The sequence below is a fragment of the Manis javanica genome, chromosome 12 (genome assembly GCF_040802235.1).
Source record: "Manis javanica isolate MJ-LG chromosome 12, MJ_LKY, whole genome shotgun sequence".
Taxonomy (NCBI): Eukaryota; Metazoa; Chordata; class Mammalia; order Pholidota; family Manidae; genus Manis; species Manis javanica.
Window position 1 is genome coordinate 24,559,448 of NC_133167.1, and position 20,558 is coordinate 24,580,005.

General features: G+C 33.9%; 1 protein-coding gene across 8 annotated transcripts in view; it reads left to right on the forward strand.

The window, feature by feature from the left end:
- Positions 1–20,558, forward strand: part of KANSL1L (KAT8 regulatory NSL complex subunit 1 like) — a 117,470-nt gene that overhangs the window by 71,354 nt on the left and 25,558 nt on the right. For all 8 annotated transcript variants that reach the window (XM_073218167.1, XM_073218161.1, XM_073218160.1 and 5 more), the window contains one exon: positions 20,024–20,186. In XM_073218167.1, coding sequence (XP_073074268.1) covers positions 20,024–20,186 — 163 coding nt within the window. The remainder of the gene's footprint in view (positions 1–20,023; positions 20,187–20,558) is intronic.

Sequence of the window (20,558 nt, forward strand, 5' to 3'; positions counted from 1 at the left end):
GAAAATAAATTAATTTAGTACTTAGTAAAAGTGTTTATTTATAGAAACCATTTGATTAAATAATACAGAAAACAAGATTTGATGATAATGTCTCCTCATAATAAAAACTGGAATAGAATGCAACTTTCTTAATCTGATGTTTAAAAGGGCATCTACAAAAGTATGTTAAATGTCATACTTAATGGTGAACACTGAAGGCTTTTCCTGTGCAATTAGGAATGACACATGATGCCCACTATTGTAGACATGTTTTCCACCTTTTACTGAAAGGATCATCCAGCACAGTTGGACAAACAATAAAAGATAAAAAATTTAGAATGGAGGAATCAAATTGGTCATCTGTAGACTGTTTTTGTAAAAAATCCAAAAGGATAAACATGAATTATTTGAATTCATAATCAGTTTATAAAATTAATTTCCAGCATCAAGTACTTTATAATATATCTAGCCAGAGATGTATAAATCCATTACAGGAAAATTAATAAAAGTTAATTGAGACATATTAAAGAACATCTAGATAAGTGACAAAATATGTTCATAAATAATAATACTACAGTATTGTGAAGAAGTCTGTTTTTTGCACATTGACTCATAGCTTTAATACAATGCCTCCTTTTAATCAAAATCTCAAAAGGTAGGTTTTTTTATGTGTTTTTATGTATTTTTTGTTTGTTTTGTAGGTTGTCATTTAATACATATAAAATGTTTTGTAATGACCACCTCTTTCTGGTTCCAAAACATTTCATCACTTCAAAGTAAAACTCTTTACACAGTAAGCAGTTTCTCCCCATTGCCACATATCCACAGGCCCTGGCAACCACCAGTCTCTCTTATGGATTTATGCCCTTCGTCTACTTCATCTATTCCCCCACATCCCTCCCATCTGACAATCAACAGGTTTTCTGTATTAATGAGTAAATTTGTTTTGTTTGTTTTCTTTTTTTAGAATCTACATATAAGTGAAATCATATGGTAATTGTCTTTTCCTGTCTGACTTATTTCACTTAGCATAATATCTTTTAGGTCTATCCATGTTGTTACAGTGGCAAGATTTAATTCCTTTTTATGGCTGAGTAATATTCCTTTGTGTCCAAGTGTGTGTGTGTGTGTGTGTATCACATCTTCTTTATCAGCCTTTTGGTGGACACTAAGGTTGCTTCCATATCTTGGATATTGTTTTAAATAGTGCTGCAATGAACATAATATGGGTGCATATATCTCTTCAAATTACTGTTTACATTTTCTATGGATAAATACCTGGAAGAAGAATTGTTTGCTATTACGCCATTTCTATTTTTAACTTTTTGAGGAATCTCCATGTTCTTCCATAGTAGCTGTGCAAAGTTGACAAGGGTTCCCTTTTTTCCGCTTTCTTGTCAACACTTGTTTTTTCTTGTCTTTTTGACAATAGCCATTCTAACAGGTGAGAAGTGATACTTCATTGTGGTTTTGATTTCCATTTCCCTGATGATTAGTGATGTTGAGCATCTTTTCATGTGTCTGTTGGCCATCTGTATATCTTCTTTGCATAAATGTCTGTTCATATCCTCTTGCCTATGACTTACATTCAGGTCTTTGATCAATTTTGAGTTTGCATTTGTATATGGAGTTAGACAATAATCCAGTTTCATTCTCTTACATGTAGCTGTCCAGTTTTGCCAACACCAGTTGTTGAAGAGGCTGTCATTTCCCCATTGTATATCCATGGCTCCTTTATCATATATTAATTGGCCACATGTGTGTGGGTTTATATCTGGGCTCTTGATTCTGTTCCATTGATCCAAGGGTCTGTTCTTGTGCCAGTACCAAATTGTTTTGATTACTGTGGCTTTTTAGTACACCTTGAAGATGGGGAGCATAATCCCCCCAGCTTTATTCTTCCTTCTCAGGATTGCTTTGGTTATTTGGGGTCTTCTCTGGTTCCATATGAATTTTAGAATTATTTGTTCTAGTTCATTGAAGACTGCAGTTGGTATTTTGACAGGGATTGCATTGAATCTGTAGATTGCTTTAGGCAAGATGGCCATTTTGACAATACTAATTCTTCCGATCCATGAGCCTGGGATGTATTTCCATTTATTGGTGTCTTCTTTAATTTCTCTCATGACTGTCTTGTTGTTTTCAGGGTATAGGTTTTTCACCTCCTTGGTTAGGTTTATTCCTAGGTATTTTAATCTTTTAGATAAAATTGTAAATTGAATTGTTTTCCTGATTTCTCTTTCTGCTAGTTCACTGTTAGTCTATAGGAATGCAACACATTTCTGTGTAATAATTTTGTATCCTGCAACTTTGTTGAATTCAGTTACTAGTTCTAGTAGTTTTGGGGTGGATTCTTTAGGGTATTTTATGTACAATATCATGTCATCTGCAAACAGTGACAGTTTAACTTCTTCATCAGTCTGGGTACCTTTTATTTCTTTATGTTGTCTGATTGCCAGTACTATGTTGAATAAAAGTGGAGAGAGTGGGCATCCTTGTCTTGTTCCCAATCTTAGAGGAGTGGTGTGTTGAAGTCTCTTAAAATAAATGCATTGTATTCTATTTCCACCTTTAATTCTGTTGGTATTTGTTTCACATATTTAGGTGATCAATCCTATGTTGGATGCATAGATATTTATAATGGTATATCCTTTTGTTGGACTGACCCTCTTTATCATTATGTATTGTCCTTCTTTGTCTCTTGTTACTTTCTTTTGTTTTGCTTGTTACTTTCTTTTGTTTTGAAGTCTATTTTGTCTGATACAAGTACTGCATCTCCTGCTTTTTTCTCCCTATTAGTTGCATGAAATTTCTTTTTCCATCCCTTCACTTATAGTCTGTTTATGTCTTGGGGTTTGAAGTGAGTCTCCTGTAGGCAGCGTGTAGATGGTTCTTGTTTTTTTATCCATTCTGTAACTTTATGTCTTTTGATTGGTGCATTCAGTCCATTTACATTTAGGGTGATTATTGATAGATATGTATTTATTGCCACTGCAGGCTTTAGATTCATGGTACCAAAGGTTCAAGGGCAGCTTCTTTACTGTCTAACAGTCTAACTTAACTCACTTTTTACGCTGTTTCAAACATAATCTAAAGGATTTTTTTTCTCCCTTGTTTTTCTTCCCTCTCCACTCTGTATATTATGTGTCATATTTTGTACTCTGTGTATCCCTTGACTGACTTTGTGTGTAGTTGTTTTAATTTTGCCTTTGCTTAGTAATTAATTGGTCTACTTCCTTTTCTGTGGTTTTATTTTCTCTGGTGACAGCTATTTAGCCTTAGGAGACTTACATCTATAGCAGTCCCTGTAAAATACTATAGAGATGGTTTGTGGGAAGTAAATTCCCTCAACTTTTGCTTATCTGGAAATTGTTTAATCCCTGCTTCAAATTTAAATGATAGTTTTGCCTGGTAAAGTATTCTTGTTTGGAGTCTCTTCTGTTTCATTCATAAATGTATCATTTCACTCTCTTTTGGCCTGTAAGGCTTCTGCCAAGAAGTATGATGATAACCTAATGAGTTTTCCTTTTTTTTCTGGCTCTGGCTGCTTTTAATACCTTGTCCTTGTCTTTGATCTTTGTCATTTTCATTATTATATGTCTTGGTGTTGTCTTCCTTGCGTACCTTGTGTTGGGAGACATGTGCACTTCCGTAGCCTGAGAGACTATTTCCTTCCCCCATTGGGGAAGTTTCCAGCAATTATTTTCTCAAAGAGACTATCCCTTTTTCTCTCTTTTCTTCTGGTACCTCTATAATGTGAATATTGTTCCGTTTGGATTGGTCACCGAGTTCTCTTATTACTCTTTTATTCCTCGAGATCCTTTTTTCTCTCTGTGCCTCAGCTTCTTTTTATTCCTGTTCTCTAATTTCTGTTTCATTTACCTTCTCTTCTACCTCATCTAATCTGCTTTTAAATCCCTCCATAGTATGTTTCATTTCAGATACTGTATTTTTCAAAGTTTCTGTCTCTCTCTTGAAGTTCTCCCTGAGATTGTGAATATTTTTATGTAGCTCTGTGAGCATTTTTATGATTTTTATTTTGAAATCTTGATGAAGAAGATTGGTGATTTCAGTTTCACTTAGCCGTTTTTATGGTGTTTGAGGGATTTTAGTTTGTACAAGATTCTTTTGCCATTTCATATTTCTAATGATTACTATGGAATAATAACTTTGTGTAGTCAGTGTCATCTAGTGCCTGAAAGCTCTAATCTCCGGAGCTGCCCAGCATCTGGAGTTATGGCAGCGTTCACAGGCGAGCAGTGCCAGTGTCTGCCAGGAGGAAAGAGCTTTTTCCTGCTTCCTGGCTCCAGTGCCTGCCTCCACTGTCAGGGCCAGTGAGCTAAGCACACAGGGAGGAGCCTCTGCATTACACTATTGTAGCTGCTGTAGGTTGGGCCATCCTCTGGACTGCCTAATGTGATGGCAGAGGCAGCAGGTGTGTGGACTGGTGCTGGCTGGGAGTAAGGAGTGGCAGGCTGCGCATCACAGTGGGGGGGGCCTCAGAGCTGCTTTGCCAGCCAGGGGGATGGAGCACCTGAAGCTCCTGAAAGTTTCCAACCTGCTGGGCTGAATGTGCAAGGACAATTTTGTGTATCTGTCCTTTCTCCCGAGCAGCAAGCTTTGTGTAATCTTTGCCTCTTTAGCAGCCCTCCTGCTGTTGGGAAGTCTTTCAAAGTGCCCACCTTTCTTTTGTACCAGAGTGGCTCTTTGTGGGTATGTGTTCTCCACAAGCAGCTGGAATATCTCAGTCTCTCAAAGTATTCTGCATGTCTTTGCTTTCCAACTCCACTGATCTCCAGAGTACCATGTAATGTGGGTTTGTGCTCCTGGAGCAGATCTTCAGGGGTGGGTGTTTAGTAGTTCTGGGCTTCTACTCCCTTCCTGCTCCATTTCTCTTCCGCTAGTGTGCTGGGGAGGGGAGAGGGCTTGGGTCCCACTGGATCTCGGCTTTGCTACTTTACCCTTTTCCATGAGGTCTTGTTTTCCCTAGATGTAGGCTGTCTGTTGTAGTCTTTCTGGTCACTTTTTCAGGATTAGCTGTTGTTTGCTGTATTTTTATTTTTGTATTATATGTGGTTTGGGGAGGTTTCTGCCTCACTTCTCACACTGCCATCTTTTTCTGCCGCAGTCCAAATCCTGTCTCTATGAGTTCTTTATATATTTTGGATATCAAGCCCTTATTGGATAAATAATTTGCACATACCTTCTTTCATTCAGTAGGTTGGCTTTTTGTTTTATTGATGGCTTCTTTTGTTATGCAAACATTTTTTAGTCTAATGCAGTCCCAATTGTTTATTGTTTTGTTGCTCTTGAAGGAGACAGATCCAAAAAGCATTGCTAAGACTGAATTACTAGAATTTATGACTGTTCTCTTTTAGGAGTTTTATGATTTCAGGTATTACATTTAGGTCTGCAGTCAGTTTTGAGTTTATTTTTGTATGTGTTGTAAGAAAATTGTCCAGTTTCATTATTCTGCATATAGCTGTCAAGTTTTCCCAACAGCATTTATTGAAGAGACTGTCTTTTCCCCATTGTAGTTTCTTGCCTACTTTTTCATAGATTAGTTGAACATGTAAGTATGAATTTACTTCTGGGCTCTGTATTCTCTTCCATTGATCTACTTGTCTGTTTTTGTGCCAGTACCATATTGTTTTGCTTACTATAACTTTGTAGTGTAGTTTTATATCTGGGTGTGTGATACCTCCAGTTTTGTTCTTTCTCAAGATTGCTTTGGCTTGGGATCTTTGTGGTTCTGCACAAATTTTAGGATTATTTTTTCTTGTTCTCTGAAAAATGCTGTTTGTATTTTAAATAGGCATTGAATTGAATCTGTAGATTGTTTTGTGTCATATAGAAATTATAATAAGATTAATTCCTCCAATTCATGAGTGCTGTATGTCTTGCCATTTATATCCTTTAATTTCTTTATTTCAATGTTTTACAGTTTTTAGAGAACACATTTATTAAATATTTCCTTGCTTAAATTTATTACTAGGTAGTTTGCTCTTTATGATGCAATTGTAATTGGAATTGGTTTCTTAATTTCTCTTTCTGCTACTTCATTATTAGTGTATAAAATACAACATTTCTGTATAGTAATTTTGTATCCTGCAACTAAGTTCATTCTAATTTTTTGGGGGGGTAGTCTTTAGGTGTTCTAAATGCAGTATCACATTCTGTTCAAATAATAACAATTTTCTTTTTTTCTAATCTGGATGCCTTTTATTTCTTTTTTCTTTTTCTTTTTTTTGTCTTATTACTGTAGCTAGAATTTCCAGGACTATGTTGAAATAAAAGTGGGAAAGTAGGCATCCCTGGCTTGTTCCTGATCTTAGGGGAAGGCTTTCAGCTTTTCACCATTAAATATCATGGCTGGATGATTTTATCATGAATGGATGTTAAATTTTGTAAAATGCTTTTTCTGTAAGATTTTTTTCCTTCATTTTGTTAATGTAGTGTATTGCATTGATTCGTTTGCAGATGAACCATCCTTGGATCCCTGGAATAAACCCACTTGATCACTGTGTATGGTCCTTTTAATGTATTGTTGAATTCAGTTAGCTAATATTTTGTTGAAGATTTTTACATCTATTTTCCTCAGGGATATTGGCCTGTAATTTTCTTTTTTTTTTTTTTAGTGTATTTGCCTGGTTTTGGTATCAGAGCAGTGATGGCCTTGTTGAATGAATTGGGAGCATTTCTTCCTCTTCAGTTTTTTGGAATGGCTTGAGAAGGATTGATATTAATTGTTTAAATGTTTATTAAAGTTCACCTGTGAAGCCATCTGGTTTTGGACTTTTGTTTGTTAGTTTTTCAATTACTGATTCAATGTGATAACTAATAATAATTCTGTTCAGATTTTCTGTTTCTTCCTGATCCATCTTGGAAGATTATTATGTTTCTAGGGATTTATTCATTCTTATTAAGTTGTCTAATTTGTTGGCATAGAATTTTTCATAGTAGTTTGTTTTAATCTTTTAAAGTATTTCTTTGGTATCAGTTGTAAATTCTCTTTTCAGATTTTATTTACTCTTTTTTCTCAGTCAGTCTGGCTGACGATTGATCGATTTTGTACACCTTTTCAAAGAATCAGCTCTTAGTTTCATTGATCTTTTCTGTATTATTTTGTCTATTTCATTTATCTCCTCTCTGATATTTATTGCTAACTTCCTTATGCTAAGTTTGGGCTTTGTTTTTCTAGTTCCTCTAGGTGTAAGGTTAGTTTATTTGAGATTTTTCCTATTTCTTGAGATAGCTCTGTATCATTATAAGTTTCCCTCTTAGAACTGCTGTTTTTGTGTTGCATAGATTTTGGCACAGTGTGTTTCCATTTTCATTTGTTTCAGTGCGTCTTTTTATATCCTCTAATTTCTTTATTGATTAGTTGGCTGTTTAGTAGAATGTTGTATAGCCTCCATGTGTTTGCTTTTTCCAGTTTTTTTCCCCATGTAATTGATTTCTAGTTTCTTAGCATTGTGGTTGGAAAAGATCTTGATATGCTTTCGTTCATATTTTGAGACTTATTGTGTGACCTAATATATGATCTATTCTGTAGAACATTCCATGTGTACTTGAAAAGAATATGTATTCTTCTGATTTTGAATGGAATGTTTTGTATTATATCTTTTAAGTCCCTCTGGTGTAATGTGTCATTTAAAGCCACTCTTTCATTATTGATTTTCTGTCTATTTTGTCTATTGATTTCTATCAATAGATAGATGATCTATCTTTTGATGTAAGTGGTGTGTTAAAGACCCCTACTAATATTGATTGTATCACTCTCAATTTCTCCTTATATGTATGTTAATATTTGCTTTGTATATTTAGATCATCCTATGTTGGGTGCATTAATAAGTGTTCTTTCCTCCTTTTGTATTGATCTCTTTATCATCATGTACTGCATTTCTTTGTCTCTTGTTTCATTTTTTTGTCTTGAAGTCTATTTTGTCTGATGTATTGCCACCCCACCTTTTTTTCTGCTTTCATTTGCATGAAATATCTTTTCCATCCCTTCACTTTCTAGGTGTGTCTTTCCATCTGAAATCCATCTGTTGGAGGGAGCATATAAATGGGTCTTGTTTTTTAATGCCTTTAGCCTCCCTGTGTCTTTTGATTGGAGAATTATTTAATTTACATTTAAAGTAATTATTGATAGTTACATACTTATTGCCATTTTGGTAATTATCTGGTTATTTTTGTAGTTCTCTGTTCCTTTCTTCTTTCTTGCTTGCATCACTTGTGATTTGATGACTTTCTTTAGTGTTAATCTTAGATTCCTTTCTCTTTATTTTTTTGGGTATCTATTGTTTGTTTTTGGTTTGTGGTTACCATGAGTTTTCATATATAGCACTATACAGTAAGTAGCCTATGTTAGGTTGATAGTTATTTAAGCTTCAACATATTCCTTTTTCCACATTTTATGTATGTGATATGTATCCCTTGACTAATTTTTATGTACATAATTGATTTTAGAACTTCTATGTTTTGAACTTCATACTATCTTTATAAGTCATTGGTCTGTTACTTTATGGTATATTTATTTTTACCAGTAAAATTTCTTATCTTCCCTAATCTTACTTCTATTTATGGCCTTTTCTTTTCCACTTAAAGAAGTCCCTTTAACATTTCTTGCAAGGACAGTTTAGTGGTGATGAACTCTTGTAACTTTTCTTTGGGAGATCTCTTCATCTCTCTTTTAATTCTGAAGGATAACTTTTTTGGATAGAGTATTTTTGGTTGTAGATCTTTTTCTTTAAGCACTCTAAATACATCATTCCTCTCCCTTCTGGCCTGCAAAGTTTGTGCCACAAAAATTATCTAATAGCCTTGTGGGATTTCTCTTATATATAATGTCTGCTTTTGCTGCTTTTAAGATTTTCTTTTTATTTTTAAACTTTGACATTTTATTTACGTATCTTGGTGTGACCCTCCTTGGGCTCATCTTGTTTGGAGCCCTCTTTGATTCCTAGATCTAGATGTTTGTTTCCTTCCCCAGTTTAGGGAAGTTCTCATCTATTATTTCTTCAAATAGGTTTTCTGCCACTTTCTCTCTTCTCCTTCTGGGACTCCTATTATGTGACTTGTTCCACGTGAAGTTGTCACAGAAATCTCTTATCGTCTTCTCATTTCTTAAAATTCTTTTTTCTTTCTGCTGGTTACCTTCATTGCTTTCGATTACCTAGTCTTCTACATCAGTGATCTATTCTCCTGCATCCTCTGATCTGCTCTTGATTTCCTCTCGTTTTCATTCCAGTTGTGTTTTTCAGCTCTGATTGTTTTTTTTATTTTTCTTATATTTCCTATCCTTTGTTGAAGACCTCCCTGAGTTTATCCATTCTCCTCTCCAGTCTGGTGAGTATCTTCATGACCATTACTTTGAACTCTTCATCAGTTAGATTACTTACCTCTGTTAGGTTTGGCATTTTTTCTAGCAGTCTCTTGTTCTTTCATTTGAAACATATTCCTCTGCCTTCTCGTTTTGTCTGGCTCTCTGTGTATTAAGTAGGTCAGCTATGTCTCTTGGTTTTGAAAGAAGTAGCCATATATAGGAAGCATCCAGAAGCACAATACGTGCCTTGGTCACCAAAACCAGGAGCTACAGAGTCATCCCCTGTGTGGGCTGCATGTACTTTTCTGTTGTAGTTGAATCAAGACTGTTGCAACCACGCTATGGGCAAGGCCAGTTCTTAGCAATGGCTGACAGGACTACTGTGATCGCACTAGTTTGCAAGGCTCACTCTAGTTGTGTCTGGCTGAAATGCTCAGACACAGCCTTTGCCAGTGCACTGCTGGGTGGGACCAGCCCTCAGCCTGGCTGTCAAAAATGGTCAGTAGGACTACTGCCAGCATGCTAGTGGGTGGGCTAATTTCTTCTCTCCAAGGCAGTAATCAGTTTGGAAGGACATCTGCCAGGCTGTGCATGTTGGGCAGGGCAAGTCTAGAGGGGAACTGGCATGGGCTGGCATGGTAGATGGAGAGCGTCAGAACTGGCTCCTTCAAGTGTCTGGCCAGCTAGGCTGAAGGAAGGAAAGAAAAATGTCCACCAGTGCCTCCTACCCCAAGAAACCTCCTGCCAATCCCTGCCCTGGCAAGAGTCTCATAGTTAATAAATCTCCTTCATGTATATCCCAGGTGCTTTTCAAACTGCTATTTTTGTATTGGTTCTCAGACTGATCAACACAGCATGCTGGCTCTCCAACAGTAGAGACTTGGCCTCTCACAGTGCTCTAACTCTCCAGGTGTTAAGCCCCACTGATGTTCAAAGCTGGGTATTATGGGATCTCATCTTCCAAGAACAGATCCCGAGGGTCATGTGTGGGGCTTGATCCCTTCCTTCTTTCTTATAGGTTTGGGTCTGGAAAGGGTTTAGATGGTTCTGCTCCTTGTACCATTCTCGATATGGCCTTCTCTTTGTTGTCTGCTGTGGTAGGTCTGTTTGCAGAGTGAGTTTCAGAGTTTTCAGGGTGTTTGCAGAGTGAGTTGTATTACATCTAGTTGTTGCCTGCGTGTATATGTGGGAGGTTATTACACTGACTCCTACTATTCTGCCACCTTCCCTGGATGAAAAGGAGGAGTCTATTTTAGATAGTGTAGTCTCAAAAGTGCTTTCTTAAGTAATTGACATTTGAAAAGCAACTTGATTGAAGTGCTGGAGGAAGCAAACTATACAAAGACCTAGAGGTGAAACACTGTATACATGTCATTAAACATAGTTTGAAAAGTTAAACGAGGAAGAAAGGCCTAAAGTGTAGCTAACCTTGGTGGAAATAGATAATTCAAAGAACAGAAAATAGCTTATAGAATAGTATTTTTTGATAAAAAAGCAATCATAGAAGAAAAAGTGCCTTTAGAAATTAAAAATAAAATTGCTGGAATTAAAATTTCAATATAAGAATTAGAATATGAAGTCAAAGAAATCTTCTAGAACACAAAAGGTTATACATGAACATTTCCCACAGTTAAAAAAAGATACTGTGTTTTCAATTTGAGATACTGTTTAGCATTATGAATTAAATAGCCCAAACCTACACACATTCATATGAAATTTCTAAATATCTAGAACAGAAGATTATAAAGCTTTTGAAGGAAAAACAAAACCAACAACAAAAGCAACATATGATCTATAATGGATAAGAATAGTACTGCCCCTGAATTTTCTCATTGGTGACTTAAGATGCAAGAAGCCAGTGGAACAATGCCTCCAGAGTTCTGTAGGAAGATTATTTTGAATTTAGGGATGAGATAAAAATATTATTTTCAAATGAAATAATTACATAGAAAATATAACAGAATGAACAGATTATTAGAACAAATACCATTTCTCCACATAAGTAATAACCAATTAAAAATACAATGAAAAAGACTACTATAGAAACAGGTTTAAAGCTTGTATTACAGGATATTAAAAAAACCTTAATAAGTGGAAGACTTTAAAACCTCTTGAACTAAAGGTAATTATAATCAAAATTTATGTGGATCTTTGGAAACATAATGACTTATTAAAAAATGTATACCCTCAAATAGCTAAGTATAAATAGAAGGGCAGGAGGGTAATTTATAGTAATGCCATATATGGTCTGGCACAAGTAACAACTAAAGTATCTAGAATAAGATCTCTAGGATAATACCATTTATGTAAACTTAAGTATTAAAATTACAATCTGTTCCATAGTAATGCATACAAAACAAAAAAAGATCCAGATCAAATACATTAAAATGGGGTCAAAGGAAATAGTAGTGTTGAATGAGGATTAAAAGGGAATACAAAATAGAACAGTATTACATTGTGTGATCATATCACAAATTTTTATCTACTCATCAGCTCTTAGAAATTTGGGTTGCTCCTGTTTGGGCGCTATTATGAGTAAATCTCCTATAAATACACAACTTTGTTATATATTTTTTGAATGGAATAATCACTGTTTTTGAATGGAATAATTTTACTTTACCACTAGCAATGTATGAGAGTTCCAGTTGTTTCTTATCCTTGCTGTAACACAGTATTAATAGTCCTTCTAATTTTAGCTATTCTGGGTATGTGTTGGTAAATGGTACTCACTTGGGGTTAATTGCCACCCTCTTTTTTTCTAACTTGCTAAGGTAGAAACTTAAAAATTTTACTTTCAACCTTTCTTTACTAATATAATCACATAAAGCTGTAATTTTTCCTTTTGAACAGTACTTTAATATCCCACAAATTCTGATGCATTGTTTTCAATTCAAAATACTTCATTTCTCATACAATTTCTTCTTTGTTCCTGGATTATTTAGAATTCTATTTAATTTCCAAATATTTGAGGATTTCCAAATATGTTATTGATTCCTAATTTAATTCCACTGTGAATACAAAACATACTTTGCATGATTTCAGGCCTTTTAAATAATAAATTTGTTTTATGGCTCATCAGTTTATAGTTTATAGTATTACATGAAGACTTAAAGAGTGTATGTTCTACTTTGTGGAGTTTTCTATAAATGTTTATTAGGTTCATTTAGTTATAATACTGGTTAAGACTTTTACATACTTACTTTCTACTTGTTTTCGGATCTCCAACTGTGAGTGTGGTGGATTTGTCTATTTGTCTTTTTAGTTATTTCAGTTTTGCTTCACATATTTGTAGTTTGGTACCTGCATAGATCTTTTAATTTTCTTTTTATGTTTTTGTGATTTGAACACTTCATCATTATGTTTGTCCCAGTCCATGAAATCTTTTACTGATAGTAATATAAGTACTCCATATTTGTTTTTTTATTTCTCCCATGTATTGTTTAACCTTTTTTCCTGCTGTTTTTCTTTCTCTGAAATTGTTCTTGCACTGGCCTTTGTTGTTTCACTCTGTGCATGTATTGTTTATTATTTGACAAAAGATTGAAAAGCACTGTATGTAATTTCTGGAGTCTTTTCTCTGTGTAGCTTTCTCCTTTATGGCACTCTCTTCTACAAACTATCAGATACTTTTTTCTCCCCAAATTTTAATGTCTGTCTCCTCCAGTCAGCTAGAAGCTGTCATGCCCTCCTTGGACCCCTCTCTTTATGCTAATTCTGGGGAACATACATTCATGCAAAAACCTGGTAGATTTATAGGATCTTATTTGTTTTTCTTTTCTCAGGGATAATAGTCATAATGCCTGTTCACGTTCTGAAAAAGTTTTTTGATATAAATCCCACAGCTATACTTTTTCATGGACAGAAATGGAAATGCTTTTTCTACTTTCAAAACTGATTTTTAATAGCATATTCCACTTAGCTATTGCTTAATCTTTTTCATCCATGACAAGTTTGTAAGTGTCTGTATGTACTTACCTCTTGTATGTTGGGTTCCCTGAGGAGTAGTACAGTGTTTCTACTTTATTATTTTTTCTTTTTATTCTTTACCCTATTAAAGTATTTGTGCAACAAAAGCATTTTATTGAAGTAATATTTTGAAACTCAGGGTGACCTTTCAGTTGCCAGATCAAATGCTGAACTTCTGATTCCAAAAATGTGGTAGAATAGTTATTTTAGGGAAACCTCCAGATACAAAATACAAGAATGTGAAATGGGCATTTTTAGAGTGCATGGCTAATCTGGCTAGAAAAATGGAAATCCTCTGAATTAAAAAGAAAGGAAAGGAAAATGTAGAGAGAAAAAAACAAATTTTTGTTTAATAGTCTTGAGAAAAGCTGGAGGCAAAGCCTAGAATCTGGGAGATGTGAGGAATTATGTTAGAGATGCTACAGAAAGCCAAAAGCCCTTAAAGGCTACTCACTTTATGAATGGGTGAACTAGAACACAAACCTGCCTCACAGAGATGCAAAGAACCTGCCTTTCTCTGCCTTGGGCTATGGCTAGAAATGGAAAATAGAGTCTGTCCATAGAATTTGTAATGATAAGTCAGGCCTTTTACATCTTTAAAGTCTGAAGTCATGCTGCCCAAGTGTTTTATTTAAAAAGACAAGAATTAATATTTTAAAATAGGTTAGCTAGTGTTCTAGATGACTGGGAGAAAAAAAATACATATTTCTGGGAGGATGAGCTCGTAATAGAAACTTTCAAGGAATTCCATGAATAAAATCCCAACAAATGTGAATTCTCAATAAGAAAAAATGAAAAAAAAGCACAAGGCAAACATAAGGAGACTGAGGGAAACAAACCAAAACTGTAACAATAAACATACATATTCCTACAAAAATAACTTCAACTTTCACAATTATCATATAGAGAATGTAAAGGTGAGTAAGTCTAATATGTTTTAGGAAAATAAATCAGAAAATTAGTAATATAAAGAAGTAGGTAGATACAACCAAAGAGAAAATTGTGAGTTGGAAAATAGATCTGAATGAAATGACATAAAATGAAATACATAGAGAAAACAGAATTGGAAAATATGAGATTAGTAAATTATTAGAAGTTAAAGGTGAAAATCTAACATAATATCTTCAGAGATGGAAACATAACATAACATCTTCAGAGATGGAAACCTAGAACAGACTTCTGCAACTACTTTTACCCTTGATCTTTGTCAGGTATTTTCCAATTTGGTGCTAGTAGGTGATATCTATGGGGGATGGTTGTTGGTGTTTTGGGAGACCTGAAGCACATGGCCAGTTGTCACTTAAGAACTTTTTGACTATGTTTCTTATAACATTTGCCAAGTGCTGGGACTGCATAGAGCAAGAGGCTTTAAAGCATAAATCACTAAAGGCTTTAAAAGCAGGGGTGACTTTGTTGAGTATAATCTTAAGATTTTTTTATCTTAAAATCTGGATCAGGATAATTTCTGCAAAATACACCACTTAGTCAAAAACCTTCAAGGACCAGGAGCAAATCATATATATGAACATATTAATGCTGCAACCCAGATTTAACTAGGCACACTCTCAGATTAAAGGGGAGGAATCTGCACTGTATGTACTTAGCAGTAGAGAGAGATAACCCTCTTGAGAAAAATTACATCATTTGGAGCCTTTATGATTAAAAAAAAAATACCATCTGGCATTCAATCAATGACTATTAGGTATCCCAAAAGACAGGGCCACAAGACCAACCTTCAAGAAGAAAGAGACTAGTGACAGGCCATCAAGTGATTCTGATACCGGATTTAGCTGCCAAGAACTTGAACATGGCTGTTATTATATGTTTAAAAATAAAAGAACAAGTAGAAAAAATGGATTATTTCACTGGATAATTGGGATCTTCTTCTAAAAAGAGAATCATATGAACATTCTCAAACTGAAAATACAATCTTTGAAATTAATACCCTATCAAATGAGTTTACCAACAAATGAGATGAAACAAAGGATTAAGTAAAAGACTTATTATAAAATACTCAAATGGAAGCACAGAGATAAAACAATGAAAAACTCCAGAAAACACAATTAGAGAAATATGTGGCTCAGTAAAAAAAAAAAACAAAAAAAACTCCATATGTTATTGAGTTTAGAAGAAAGAGGAGAGAAGGTAAGGCATAAATAACTTTTGAACACATAATAATGAGAGTATTTCCCAAACTGGACAAGGGCATCAACCCATATATTCAAGAAGTTCTGTGAACCTCAAAAAGGCAAGTGTGCTATAAAGTGAAAACACAGAGAAAATATTAAAAGCAGCCAAGGTTAAAAAGACACATGACCATCAGATAAGGGCAACAATAAGACTTAACTACTCAACAAAAATAATGGAAGCCAGGTGAAAATGAAGGTATCCATACAATGCTGAAAGAAAAAAAAAAAAAGCCAACCTATAATTTTACATTCACAAAAATGACATACAAAGGTTTTGGATAATTAAAAACAGAATTTGCTGACAGCAAATCTAGGCTATAATAATAGCAAAGAGATAAGGAATATGATCCCAGATGGAAACCAAATTGTAGGAAGGAGCTAAAAACAGGAAGGATAAATATTTGGGTTATATAAATTTTGACAGTAGAAATAGTAATATACTGTAGTGTTTTAAATATATGTAGAATTAAAATGCCTGACAACAGTACACAGAGGAGATTACACCAAATTAAAGTATAATGTCCCATTGTTTTCAGGAAAGTTGTAACAGGAATAATTTGTTAGACTCTAAAAACCTATAAATTAAGGATGCATATTGTAGTCTCTAGGGAAACCACTGAAAGAATGTATAAGTTTAAGATAAAGGGAAAATATAAAATATTTGATTAATCCTAAAGAAAGCAAGAATAGGAAACAATATAAAGCAAACATACATATACAATACATTTCTGTATACAGCATAGAAAATAAACAAATCCAAATGCTGGTTCTGGAAAGAAATTGATAAACTCCAGTACGATTTCTCAAGAAGTCAGAGTTGGTTTGACATTTAAAAAGCCTTTAATGTAATTCACCACATTATTAGATTAAAGAAGTAAAGCCATCATGTAATCATTTCAGTAGGTTCACAAGAAGAATATTATAATAATTTTTAAAACTACTTTTGGCAAAGTAGGAATAAATCCTGACAATATACAAAAAAGAAATCTTACAATCAATTTTAATTCACGTCATTCTTAATTTAGAGAATTTAAAAGCATATCCTTTATAATCAGGAAGAAAACAGTATCTCCTATGGTCATTTCTATTCATTATTGAACTGGTGAATCTTTTTAGTGTGGTTATAACCCCCTAAATCATAATAAAGGTTTTAGGATTGAATGAAAGAAATTAAAATGTCATTATTTGTTTGAATAATAGAAAACCAAAAGAAACTACAAATATTATTACAATAAGAAAGTTTAGCAAAGTTGAAGGATGTTTAATATGTACAATTCATTTGTATGTTTAAATTCATTCATTTGTATGTTTAAATTCCTTTTACAATTGAAAGAATAAATATTAAATTGGAGTACATCTGATAAAGTACGTGAAGACTAGGAAAGAAAAGTAAATACCCAATCATAGAAGTAAAAAGTTGGTTAACTTAAACAGTAAACAGAACAATGCAAATTCTAACCATGAGATACTGTTTGGGTGCTGAGACTGGCAAAAATAGAAAGTCTGACTATATCCATGGTGGCATAGATCTGAAGGATGAGAACTAAGATCTGCTCTGTTGGAATGTAAATTAGTTAAACTACATTGTAATACAACATATCATCTAGTGAAGTTGAATATGTGCATTCAGTGTGTTTGTATAACCTTGCAATTCTATGTCCAGTAGTATACTCTAGAGAAATCCTAAAACCCATGCACCAGGAAGCAAATATAATGATACACTAGCAGTTTTCATAATAGTAAAAAACTATAAATAATGTAGATATTTACAAACAGGAGAATGATGAATTGCATGCATATATTCTGAGTAATAAAGCAGGAAAATAAACAACATTACTGTCTACACACATTTTGAAGCATAAAAATTTAAGTAATAAATTATATAGGACTACATATACTTATGTGGAAAAATGATAAAGAAAATCAAGGAAATGATAAATTCAGGATAGCAGTTACCCCTGGAAGAACGAGACAAACATGATTAAGGAGGTACCTTGTGTTCGTTTAGACAGAGGTGTAGCTGCATTTGACAGAAACCCCAAATAGTGACATAAACAAGAACTAAGTTTATTTCTTTTTCTTATAACACATTGGAAATATCCTAGGCATCATAAATGTGCTGTACATGGTTATCTAGGAGCAAGGTTACTCCTACCTTTTGGTTTGATTTTTTTAGCATTATCCTCATTCACATGGTTATGGTGACTCACTGCCACAGCTGTTTCAAGTAGCAAGGTGGAAGAATCGAATACATGACCTTCTTAAGGTCACTTCCTGGAGGCTGCAAACATAACATGACTTCTCTTCATGGTCTCCTGGCTGGAATTCAGTAATTTTTGGATGCAAGGAAGCGTGAGAAATGCCCACCTGAAATTCAGGAGTTCTAGAAGGGAAAAGGAAAGAACAGATACTGGGAGGAAAGTAGTAATGTCTGGCACAGGTTCATGCCGGTAGGGTAGGAGGAGAAGGCATCAAAAGGATTGGTATTGTTCTGTTGGATGGTGAGTATAGATAGGTGTGGGTATTTTATGTCTCCCTATGAATTATGTATTCTTTTGTATGTATGAAATGTTTCATTATGAAAGTTAAATTTAGTGGATACTTTTCATACTTTTTTTGCTAGAATCCCGTGCATCATATAGTATTGTTGATCATGCCCTCTAGACATTTGAGTTTGTATTGGCAAGAATCTCCTGGTTTTTCTCTTATGTCTCCATCCATTCCTGGGCTTCATTTTCTCTACAGGGAAAAAAAAAAATCCCTTTTCCTAGATGGCCCTCACTTGTCTCCATAATTACTTAGGATAGTTTCACATTGGCAAATGGGCTTCCTGAATTTGGAAAAATTGTATGAGAAAACTAATTATATGGTAAATATTCAGATTTCATCACTTTTTATTCATATTGCTCAGCCATATATGGGACACCAGAGGTTAGAATATTTTTTCTTTGTAATTTTCCATAAATGTTCCTTAAAGCTTTCTGAACTACATCTCATAAAAGAATAAGTAATTCTAGAGTGACTCAGAAGTACTAGTATGTCTTTTAAAGGTAAGCAGCAGCAACTGTTCCCATAAATATATACATATATAGCATCATTAGAATAAATCTTGGAAATGAGTCACATTCTTATAATCGTGTATCCATATTACATCTTTTTATTAAATCTCATCAATTTACTTGGCCACCCAAAATAATGACTACATTTCCTAGCCTTCCCTGCACCTAGATACAACTATCTGAACTAAGTCTTGGCCAATGGAATGGAAGCAGAAAGTCATATACTACAAATTTACATCATTACAAATTTAGCATATATTAACAGGGACTGTTTTTTTCCTGAATGAAAAAAATCTCAAGCATGTAGGCATTTCAAAAGTTTTATTCACATAATTTTTTTAAAGCAATTAAGGTAAAATTCAGTTAATCCGGAGTCACATTTCAACCATATGTCAATGACTGTGCCAGGTTCTGGGAATGCAGGAATGAAAAATTAGTGTGCCAACTTTCAAGGAGCCAGTACTACAGAGGAAATCTAGTTGAATGCTGTGGCAGACATAGATAAACTCAAGGTACTCTGGAAAAAGGGAAAATGCTGAAGTTAGCCCGGAAACTCAAACTTAAGAAAGTTGCCAAACCTAATTTACGTTTATAAAATGAAAATATTTAAAAATAGCATCTAAAGATCTTAGTTGTTATCTACATTCTAAATATCAGTTACATTAAAACCAAAATGAGCCCTTAATGTTATTGTAGGAGGTTGAGGTAAGAGTGAGGGAAGGAGTACAAGTGAACTCTATTAATGTTTAAAATGTTTTCTGTATTTTATAGATTTTTCTATTGAATGTATACTAATTTTATAACCACAAAAATAATTTAAAAATCCAGCATCTAAACAGAATATATATTTCTTAATGTAGTAACAAAACATAATTTAGCAACATGGTTTTAGGATTCCTGGATCAAATCAAACTTTATCTTAAGAAACTCAAACTCATGTAACATATTGTACATGAGTTTTAATGTTTTATTTAATGTACATATTTTTAATGTTTTACTTTCAATTAAACATGTACTAAAATACTCATGTACTTCACTGTTATTCCAGTGTAGATTTTATTTGGCTTTTGGGATTTAAGGCAGAGACTTCAGTTTTAGGCATTGCTTGTGACAGGTTGCAATGAGGAAAATGGTATACAATTCTTAATCTTAACATAGTAGCTGCTCACTATCACTTACAGTTCTTACTAATCTGGAATGTAACCATTTTCTTTTGACCCCAAGTTCCTCAAACTCATTTCTCTTTGTTGTAATTTGGTAGGATGGGAGAAAGACCTGTTTTCATAGACATTGCTGTTTATTTTGAAAAACTGAAAAGGGGTTAGTAAAATCATAACATTCATGGCCTTCAATCACTTTCTCATTTTAAAGCTCTTTCTCCAAGATGACTTATGAAACCAGGAGTCCTTTCTGGTGTCATTCAGATGTACTATAGCTGTTACAGTCTCTCTGATTCCATTTTCAAGCAAAAGTGAAGTCTTTAATTTTTTTTTCTCTTGCAGACTTTACCTTCAAAAGAAACGTTTTTAAATACTACAGAAACGCCTTGCCTACAATCAGCTTCAATTTGGACTGACTGTGAACACAATTCAAAGTCTCAAATGTTAAGAGAACATGTATCAGAGTTAGATTCTTCTTTCCATTCTGTTCTATCATTGCCATCAGGTAAGCCTCTCTATAAAAATTTTTAAAATAACTGAATATTTCTGTAGTGAAATCTAATCCTATAAATACAAAGAATCTAATCTATTTTATCAATTATTGTTACTGGATATCAGAACTCAAGTTTTCATAGAAGAATTAATCCTGTCATGTACTAATGTTTAATCTTTCCAAATTGATTCTTTAATTCTTTGGAAAACATTTTTATTTACTTTGGGAAACAGCTAACTTTTTATCTCCTTTTTCAGTGTTCAGTTTTTAGCATTTTATTGACAGCATGGTTCTGCTATTTAAATGTTTGTTTTTCAGTGATTCAGTGTTCTTTTTCTAATGTTTTCCCTGCCATATAATATTCCTCCATTTAAAATGGTGTTG